We start from the raw sequence: 10,027 nt of genomic DNA, 5'->3' as shown, positions 1-10,027 counted from the left end.
GCAGAAAAAGTACTTATTTTATTTTGTGTCGTTTATTTGTGCTTCTAAAAAAAGGTAAAAGCAGAAAATAAGTAGTTTTTCAGAATTATTGAGAAGCAGGTATAACATAATATTACATTTTAAAAATATTAAATAATTAGTTATTTAAAACAAATTATTTAGTATATATTTTATATCCAAACATAAGCATGACAACCTTTATTGTAACTTTATTAAAAAAAGTACTTATATATTTGTTATATCCAAATACTTTAACTACTTAAAAAGTACTTTTATAACTACATTCAAATACAAAATAATTTTCTAATTTTCTTTTTGCTTTTTGCTTTTAAAGAAGTATTTCTTCCAGCTGCACAACCAAATAAGCCCATAATATATTAAATAAACTATATTTTACTACTCGATTCTTCAGTGTTTTTTGATTCCGGTTTCTTCTTGCCAGCAAGTACACCACTGTTTTTTAATACATCAGTTTATTTAATTTGTTGATGGCAAATTGCTAGTCATCTACAGCAAGCTAATATCTTATTTACGAGAAACCTGTTGTTTTGCCTATTTGCTATGGCATGCTAATGTAGTATCGGTGCATGCGAAGTACATAGTGCAACATGTCATGTAGCCATTATATATTTTTGGTAACTTTCCAACAGAAATACTAAGGTTAATGTAACTGCACAATTTGGTGGTTGCTGCTTTTGTCTACAATTTATTTTATTTGTTTCCTTTTACGAGTAACATGCACTCCGACCGGCGTAAGCATAGTTTTCCCTTATCTCAAGAAATAAGACTGGTGCTGATCTCTACACTTATTCGTTGGGTCAGTTTGGATTGGCTTTTGAAAAAAGTACTTATTTTTTTCATTTTTTTAAAAAGATCTTTTTTTAAGAGACAAAAATTATTTCACATTTGGATAGGCTTTTTAAAAGGGTTTTTAAGTATTAAAAACGTCTTTTGCTTTTGCTTTTTTTAATAAAAGTATTTTTTTTAAAAGACGTATCTAAATAGGTTTTAAATTGAATAAAAGTACTTTATTTTAAAAAAAAAAAGTATTTTTTCATTAAAAAAAGCCAATCCAAACTAGTACATTGTCATCCTATAACTGTACTTAGATAAGCTTTATCATTATTCATGTTCTAGTTTAATTTTTCACCTGGTGGGTAATCTCTGGCTTATTGCAGCCGCCGGAATACATGCCAGAAAATTTAACCATGTATTCTGCATGGGTGGGAGGGGCCATACTTGCCAAAGTAGTTTTTCCCCAAAATCAGCATGTAACTAAGGCAGACTATGACGAAACTGGACCTTCGGTGGTTCATCGGAAATGCTTCTAACAGAATTCATCTGCACGATTTCTTCAAATGGCCAGTTCCTAAGCACTTTTATTAGAGCATGTGGTAGGCCTCGATTAACTTTATATTCTAAATGCTTGTCTTGGTAGATGTCTAGCTGTTTTTGTGATTTAAAATATTGTGGTGGATCTCCATTAATCCAATCAATGTTTCCTTCCACCAATGTCCATGGTTAATGCTTTTGGTAGAAATTTATTTAGAGAAAATCATGTAAACACGCATGTCTGTGGCAATAGCAGGTTGCTTATCTTTGTAATCAGTAGAGCCCGAAAGGGATTATTCCGCCCTTGGTGACCTCTACTTTCTCCCTGTTCTCTACGCCTCTTCTATAGTAATTGGTAATTTTTATTTTCTTGTAATTTGCTATGCCCTGCTGATAATACTTTTTTGACTCCGGTAAAGAAAAAAAAATGGTTAGATACACATTTAAAATCTACTAACATGAAAATGGCAAAGTACAAGCATGCCTAAGTAGAAACATTTTTTAGATCTTTTGTACTAGTCTCGACCCAAAATGAATGCCTAAGTAAAAACTGAAAAGGTTTAAAGTGGTGGTGATGTGTAAATGTGGGAGAGTGAAGAACTATAAAGTAGCTTCTTTCCCTTTGTATTGCATTTGTCATAATAAATCTGCTAGTGAATACAATAAAATATAATGATATTCTTCGTTGTAATGAAGTTTCATGTGCATGAAAGTGTTTAAAATTGAAAAATTAACTGTCTTTGTTACAGTAGTCATGGATAAAATCCAGTCCCCTTGAAGTTTGTATAATGGAGAAATGGAGAATACATTCCAAACTCTGCACTCTAGCTTTCATACTCATTCGCAGTTACTATTATTTCAGAGTTAAGAATATTTTATTTGTTTAGGTTGCAACATTAAAGATGAACAAAGAATGTTTATATGTTTTTCTAGTTTTATGTAAAAAATGGGCCAATTTGTTTAAAAGGAAAATTACATTTAACTATGAAGCAATGTTAAGGATACAATGCTTCTGCAAATGTCTTTTTTTTTTGTTTAATCTATTTTTAAATTTAGCTTTACAGTATGCTTTTTTCCGCAAGATTTAAAAAAATAAAAAATAAAAAATGCTCTTAACTTTTTAGTTTGTTTTAATTTTGTCAATAACGTTTTAAATATTTTCAATTATACCCTTAAACATCAACACCATTAACTAATATATTGACTTAGCAATATGTGTCACTGAGCATGTCAACTATTGGTTGATGTGTCACATGTTAGTATAGAATTGTCATATCATATGTTTACTCAGCTAAAGGTATAATTGAAACCTATTGAAACGTTAGAGGTTTGATTTTGTTCTTGGCTTGTTTGGTTTTGTCGCGTTACTGCCTGGTTTTGTTGTATTAAACCTCACTTCCCTTGGCTTGTGTGAGGATGTATTTATCAAAATAAAAAATTGAAATGTTAAGAGTAAAACTGAAACTAAATATCAATAATAAAATTAAAATAAAATATAAACGGTGAGGATAAAAATAATATTTAATAGTTAATAAATTATGTTTTAAATAAAAATTATATTAATAACATTCTTAAAACGTATCATATTTGTTGAGACTTACTTTAATATAATAAAAAAAATTTATTTAAAAAACAAAATTATGATAGATATCACATATATTTGTTAATAAACTATATAAAAAACATATATTTGTTAATTAAATAAAATTTTATTTTATGAATATAATCATATAACAACATTAATATTAATTAGCAATATTCTAATATAATATAATTTTAGTAGTCGATTATAAAAAAACTTCATCCAATTTTAAAAAATTAATTATTCATCTTCTAATATTTTATACTAACTAATAGTCTTCTAGCTAATTAAATCCAAACGATCCAAATTAATTAAATCAAAATAATTTAATATGTCAATTCTAACACTTCTAACTACTTATATTGAATTATCCTGTCCTCTAATTACTTAGATTGAATTATCCTAACGTGTTAAATAAAATTAAGTAAATCAAAACAATTTAAAATATTATTATTCTAACTCATCTTTTAACTAATTATGTGAAAGTATCCTAACATGTCAACTAAAACTAAATAAATTAAAATATGTCAACTAATTAATTACTTAACATAAGAGAGATAAAACTAACTTTGAAATCTAATATTCCGACTACATGCCACATCGAATTTAGCCGGTTGATGTCTTTATGACACTGGTATTGTCGGTAAAACATATATGCTTTCAATACTAATTAAAGGTGTAACCAAAGTTTCCAAAACATTAAAGTAGTCAAATAACAACCAATCTTAATTGCACTCATTATGTATAGTCTCTACTGTATATCTCGAATATTAAGACCTCAATTACATTATGAGTGCATTTTGGATACTGTCCACGCAATTTGCCATCTATATCATATTTCGAATACACCTGAGATCTGTAAAATCTTTTTTGTATGGAAAAGTATAGGTTACCAACATATTATCTGCCAACTTATTGCCAACAATAATTAATTATTATATTTTAAACATATATATAAAGAGACACATCCAGAAAATATATTTATAAAGACACTTCTATTAAACACAGTCATGAAAAATACATTTTTATTAGACACATCTACGAAGACACATCCATTAAACATAGTTATACATAAGAGTTGGCAGATGTTGGCAGAAATGCTGTTGGTAACGTAGCGGAACCGTTTTTGTATTATATTCCGATAATTACTCGAGATATTAGCTTTGCTTGTCTTAAGTCTCAGTACTCCAGATGTGACACATTACATATATGAATAAATATTTTATATTATATATATTTTCGTAAATATTATATTTTATTAATTTAAATAAAAAATCCTCAAGATCACTGATCTCGATATATACATAATTTATTTATATGAGTTAGGATTAAGTAGTAGTGCTATTTAAGTTTATATAAATATTACTCAAAATTACTCATCCCAATATATAATTTAGCGGCTCAATCATTAAATTGTAATTACTTATCATATAGATCACTTCTCCAAATTTTATATATAAGAAAAATTAAACATCAATAAGATTATAATCTAGCATCTCATATTTTATTTTAGTATTATCACATATATAATCTAGCATCTCATATATATATATAATTGTCAATTTTTATATGTGAAAAAATATTTCAAATGATTTTAGATTGAAATTAAATATTATACATACACTCTACATAATCTACAATATACAAACTGTTAATCCATAGACGAGTTTTGAAATATTTGATTTTTTTGCCCACCGGTGCATTTTCCAAGCACATAAACATTCTTTTCTTTTTTTTTCATTGCTAAATTTGAAGAATAAAAAAGTATCATCATCAAATATTTTGTTCATAAACGATAAATCTACCTAAAGTTAAGTATTAAAAAAAAGAGTTAAATCGTTAAAACACTAGTTAATCATTGAAACTTAAGATATTGTCAATCTGTCATAACTTATAACAAATGGAAAGTAAGTTATTTATATGCTTTCGTAAGCATGGTTGTTGCTTGAAAGTTAGTTATAATAGTTCTATATACGAAAATTAGTTACCATCATATCTTCTTCAAATTGGAAAGTGCACATAGGTTCGTTATACTTTTGGCATTATTGCTTTCATCTTTGTTATTTATACCTAATTATTCACCCTTTTAATTTGCTTCTTTCCTCCTCCATTCTCTGTAAACCTAACTAGAGAAACCAAAGCAACACAAAAATTTCACTCAACAATCTTGCTGACATTATTATTAAATTATCAAATCAATCAAGTTTTTCAAACTTTATTCTAGTGTGTAACAACATAAATAATAACTACATTCCTGTGTTCCTAGTCATGAATAAATTAAACCGCTATAATATTTACAAATTCAGAACAACATAATTAATTCTTTCTTCAAGCAGTAGAGCACTGAGGAAAAAGCTGTCCTCTGTTGGCATATCTAACGTTCTCGCATGTCGCAACCGTGTCGCTGCCATGGCGTTCCGGTTTTAGAATCACGTCTTGCAAATAGATTGATCTGCAGGGGACGGTTTTGCTGCAGTTGAATTTGATTGCAACTTGTGTTGCACTTGTTCCTATGATGTTCTGGTACACCACATTGCTCAATTTCACTGCTGATTCCTGAGATTCATGCAATGCTAAATTAGAAATTCTTAACTTTCTAGGAACAATCTGTTTCTCAAGTTGCGTTTGAGACACGGAAAAATTGGGGAAGAGTGAAAATTGTAACAAAAATTTTAAGAAAATATGTGTTGCATACGATGACTTTAACGTTTTTAATATTTTTTTTGTTACAAAAAGAATAATTTTTATAGTAGAAAGTATAAAAATGTTCTTATGCGATAATAAAAATTGTGTATCAAACTAAAGATAAAATTAAGCTTCTAACAAAAAATTGTAAGACATGTTCATTGATAAGTAGGGTTGGAAGTGAGTCAAGTCAGCTCATAAGCCAACTCGAGTTTGTCTCATTAATAGGTCGATAAGCTGAACTCATAAGCTGATGAGCTAAGCTTGAGCGTGAATTTGAGCTCATAAATTAAATGAGTCGAGTTTGAGCTTGAATAAACTCAGCTCATTAGCTCGTGAGTTGGTATATATAAGTTATAATTTATTGATATAGAATTATAGATTATGTTTTTATTATTTAAGTCAGTTTGTGAGCTCGAGTTGGTTCATGAGTTTACAAACTTGAGTTTAAAAAATAGACTCGATTATGTATGAGTTGAGTCGTGAACCAAGCTCAATTTTCGTGAGCCGAACTTGAGTTTGGTCTAACTCGACTCAATTCTGTTCACTTCCAGCCCTATTGATAAGTTGAATAAAATAGGCAAGTATAATTTCCTCCAAAAAAAAAAGTTTTAACTTTGAGGGACAAGTCACCTGCTCTTGGCATGGTTCTTTCTGATCGCAGTAGTTTTGATCTATGATTATGGGATTGGTCACGTTTCGCATTTCTATATTAATAAATTTGATGTCTTTTGCATATCCAGAACCTCCCTGTATTAAGATTGAACCAAAATATATAAGAAACAATCTCTTATTCCTCTTACTTGTAACATGTTTCCCATTATTTCACTATATTATTAGTTAGAAAAGTTCGTGACTTTTGGCATTGTACATAAACAGAAATTTAAATTAGTGTGGTAAGTGCCATGGAATTCCACAAGAAACAAATGAAAAGTAATAAGTGTGCCGGTTCTAATTAGTTAAGAATGTGATATGAAAATCAAAGAAAGTTGAACTACAAAATATTTCAAATAAGATGCTTCATTTGACTTGTGTGAAGAAGGTTAGGGAATTGGTGGATTGTGTAAACTTGCCAAACCAAGTTAGTTGAAATATTGGAGGTCAACTTTGGTTTCATAAGTGACATTCCACCAGAAAAAAAAAAAAAATTGTCACAGGGTATGTTAGATTGTATAAGCTCAATGGTAGTCAATAACATAAAAAAATTAATTGAAAAAAAAATAGCAACTATCACATGCTCCTTTTATCAAACCTGGCATGATTGGTCAATGCCCAATGTGTCTAATTGCGCCTAAAATTTTGCAATTTGTGGTCAGCATTACCTCTCAATACATTTCTACTTTTCAGTTTATTTACCTGCCAAGTCTTAATTCTAACACCATTAGAGGTTCCTGTGAAAATGGCTCCGTCGATTACCACATTCGAGACTTGTGCTTCTGAATTACCAGCTCCTAAGCTTCCAATGCTGCGGCATTAACGGATTTAACCAATTAATTAAAAATTTGCCTAAAATAAACAACTTTGGGTTTGTGTGCAATTGTGTAAGTATCTTGAAAACCTGATTCCATGGCCTGGTCCACAAACTATATCCCTAGCACGAACATTTTGGGAACCACTCACTATTGAAATGCAGTCATCACCTATAAAGAATCAAAATTAATTAAAAAGAAAAAGCAAATTGTGTATTTTCAAAATACATATTTAATCCATTATAATTTGTAAAGAAATTGACCTGTACGAATGACAGAGTTTCTTATGAAAATATTTTTGGTTTGAGTGACGTGAAGTCCATCAGTGTTAGGGCTATCCCCAGGAGCTTGAACCACCAGATTTGAAGCTGTAACGTTGTTGCATTTCTGAAATCTAACATGCATTTGTTGTGCATTTCGGAATTTAACGTTTTCCACTCTCAAATTGTTGCATTCATTGAAAGTCACAGCCTAATAAGCAACAATTTCCCGCAATAACAAAAATAAATATTGGCTCACTATTTATTTATAGAACTTTAGGTAGATTAAGAAGAATAACTTACAGTTGGTGCATCCTTACATGGCTGTGATTGTTGTAGCAACAGGGCAAAACAAAGAAAGAAATCATCACCGTTAGTGTTGAAATTTGAAAATCACAACAGTTAAAAAAAATAACGTCAAAAACAAAAGATAAGGGTGCGCATTGTTTTTTATTTTTGAAAGAGAGATTTTACAACTTAATAAAATATTAATTAATAAAATTATACGTTTAATAAAAATATATTTTGAAAATAGACCAACTAAATATATTTTTATTGATTTTAGGGTTTGGAATAAATTCTATTTTTACAAACCAATAGCGTTTTTTTAAAATATAAAAATTTAAAAATAAAAATAATTTTTAAAAGTCAAAATAGAAAACAAAAATAAATTTTTTTTGTAAACTAATAATAATCCCCTAAGTTTTTTATATATATAGTTAAATAAAAATTAAAATTTAATTTGCATTACAAAAAGTTAAATTTTTTTTAATGAATTAGAATTTTTTTGTTGGATTATGAAATTTATTTAAGGATTTAGTGTCAATGAGTTTCTAGATATACAACAAATTTGAACTATCAATACTTGCGTAAATTGACCGACTAATTAGTTGAATTATGATTATTCTTCATAAAAATATATGCAAACATGTAACAAATTATACTTCAATTAACGATAGTAAGTTATAGTAAACAAATAATTTATTTATAATTATACTTCAACTTTTTGGTTTTATGCTCCATTTCGAGTGTTGAGTTCTTTTAAAAAAAAACTTTTTTTTAATCAATTAATTCATTAGAAATAAAATAACATAAAAAAAAGAAAAAGTAAAAAGAATAACATATCCATGCAAATTTTTTTTCCCATAACAATAATATGATCCCTGAAAATTGCAGGGGAAAATCCAATGGGCAGGACAACGTAACATCAATTTGGAATAGTTGTTTTAACTTTTACACTATTAATTTAATTAATTAACAGATTTAAAATTAAATGAATTGGGTAACTTACAAGGCTTTCGTTAGTTTTGCAAGAGTTTTCCCACCATATTTTTCCATTGCCGTTGAAAGTGCCGCCACCATCAACACCAAAATTCGTTATATTATCAAACATAATCCAGTGCTGTCTATCTTCTTCATAGGCTGAAATTTTAGGCCATGCTTTGATTGTTCCATATAACTAACGGGCACAATCAAAATGAGTTACTTGTCATGGAGGGTGAAGCTAATAATGATAATGATGATGAACTAAATAAGTTTCTCAACAAAGCATTTAACTTGTGAAACAATGTATGTTTTCTCACCATAAAAGTGGTAGTGGCTTGGCATGGGCCTGAAAATTTTATTGGCTTAAGGTGATAAACCTTCTTTTCAGGGACCACAAGAGCACCCCCTTCTGAACATGCTAAATTCCATGCCTTCTCAAATGCCTATGTGGTAAGAAAAAAAAAATAGAGAGAATAGGAAGAAATAGTTTGCATTAAAAAGAAAAGAAAAAAAAAGTAAGTAAATAATTTTTTGTTGAAGAGAAAGTCTAAGGACAAGCACTTTTATAAAAATCTGGCCATCACTAAACTAACAAAAGAAAAATGAATAATTCTACATCATTAGATGTAATCTTACACTGTTAAAAATATTAATAATGACTACAAATCACAAAACATACGGTCTCGATAGCACTCTTCTTTCTTAAAAGTATCACAACTAACAAAGAAATTAATGTAGTCTAGATGGTCAATACTTTTTTTTTATTTTTTACCTTGTATTTAAACTAACATTAACCGACTCTCTTCTTTATTAAATGTTAATCTCTAGCATTTTTCTAAAACGGAAATCTTAAAAGGATTATTCATATTGGTGACTATATGTTACCTCATTATCAACTCTTCCATCACCAGATTTTGCTCCATAATGTGAAACACTAAACGTTTTTTGAGACATTGAAGATGGCGTTGATTGATGATGAACCCTTAACATGATATCCATATTTTCATCATGTTTTGTCTGCATCAACCTCCTAGGGCCAATGTAAGAGCCAAAACACAAGCCAGAAGAAGAAACCAATGACATGAGCAAAAGTGATGAAAGAACTACACTTTGTGAAGACATTGTTGTTCTATATCTCTCTTATGTTTTTCACTTTGTGAGAAGAAAAATAATAAACTACTGAATGAATGAAGGAGCTAAAGTTGTAAATAAATAAAGGAAGAGCTATTATATTTATAGTGAAGTTTGGAGCTGATTTTATTGAGAGAGAAAGTGTGTTTATAAAAGGATTTCGAATTCTAGAGTATGAGACGAAACCTGTACTGGGGTGGTACCAGATTTTTAATTTATTTTATAATTGTTGAAGTCAATGTTTGTTTCAAAATAGATACATTTGAAAACAAAAAGACAAACTTTTAAAACTATAATTTAAA

At 28.8% G+C, this 10,027-nt stretch overlaps 1 protein-coding gene across 1 annotated transcript; it reads right to left on the bottom strand.

Annotated features, from left to right (window-relative positions):
- Window positions 1-5,242: 5,242 nt before the first annotated feature.
- Window positions 5,243-9,716, bottom strand: LOC107462688 (polygalacturonase). The gene is made up of 9 exons (XM_016081318.3): window positions 9,480-9,716; window positions 8,912-9,037; window positions 8,620-8,787; window positions 7,632-7,652; window positions 7,332-7,539; window positions 7,158-7,239; window positions 6,956-7,064; window positions 6,233-6,349; window positions 5,243-5,470 (listed from the first exon to the last, which is right to left on the bottom strand). The coding sequence occupies exons 1-9, from the start codon at window positions 9,714-9,716 to the stop codon at window positions 5,243-5,245; spliced, it is 1,296 nt and encodes a 431-aa protein (XP_015936804.1).
- Window positions 9,717-10,027: the final 311 nt, after the last annotated feature.

This window comes from Arachis duranensis, chromosome 8 (assembly GCF_000817695.3).
Source record: "Arachis duranensis cultivar V14167 chromosome 8, aradu.V14167.gnm2.J7QH, whole genome shotgun sequence".
NCBI lineage: Eukaryota > Viridiplantae > Streptophyta > Magnoliopsida > Fabales > Fabaceae > Arachis > Arachis duranensis.
This window is presented reverse-complemented; position numbering and strand designations above follow the sequence as displayed.

Bases quoted from the DNA above. Each gene is read 5' to 3' on its own strand.
- LOC107462688 (XM_016081318.3), bottom strand. From the start codon at position 9,716: ATGTCTTCACAAAGTGTAGTTCTTTCATCACTTTTGCTCATGTCATTG. The intron at 7,240-7,331 runs GTCAATTTCTTT...GATTCTTTATAG, and splicing joins AAACTCTGTCATTCGTACAG to GTGATGACTGCATTTCAATA. The intron at 6,350-6,955 runs GTAAATAAACTG...ATCTTAATACAG, and splicing joins TTAGAATTAAGACTTGGCAG to GGAGGTTCTGGATATGCAAA.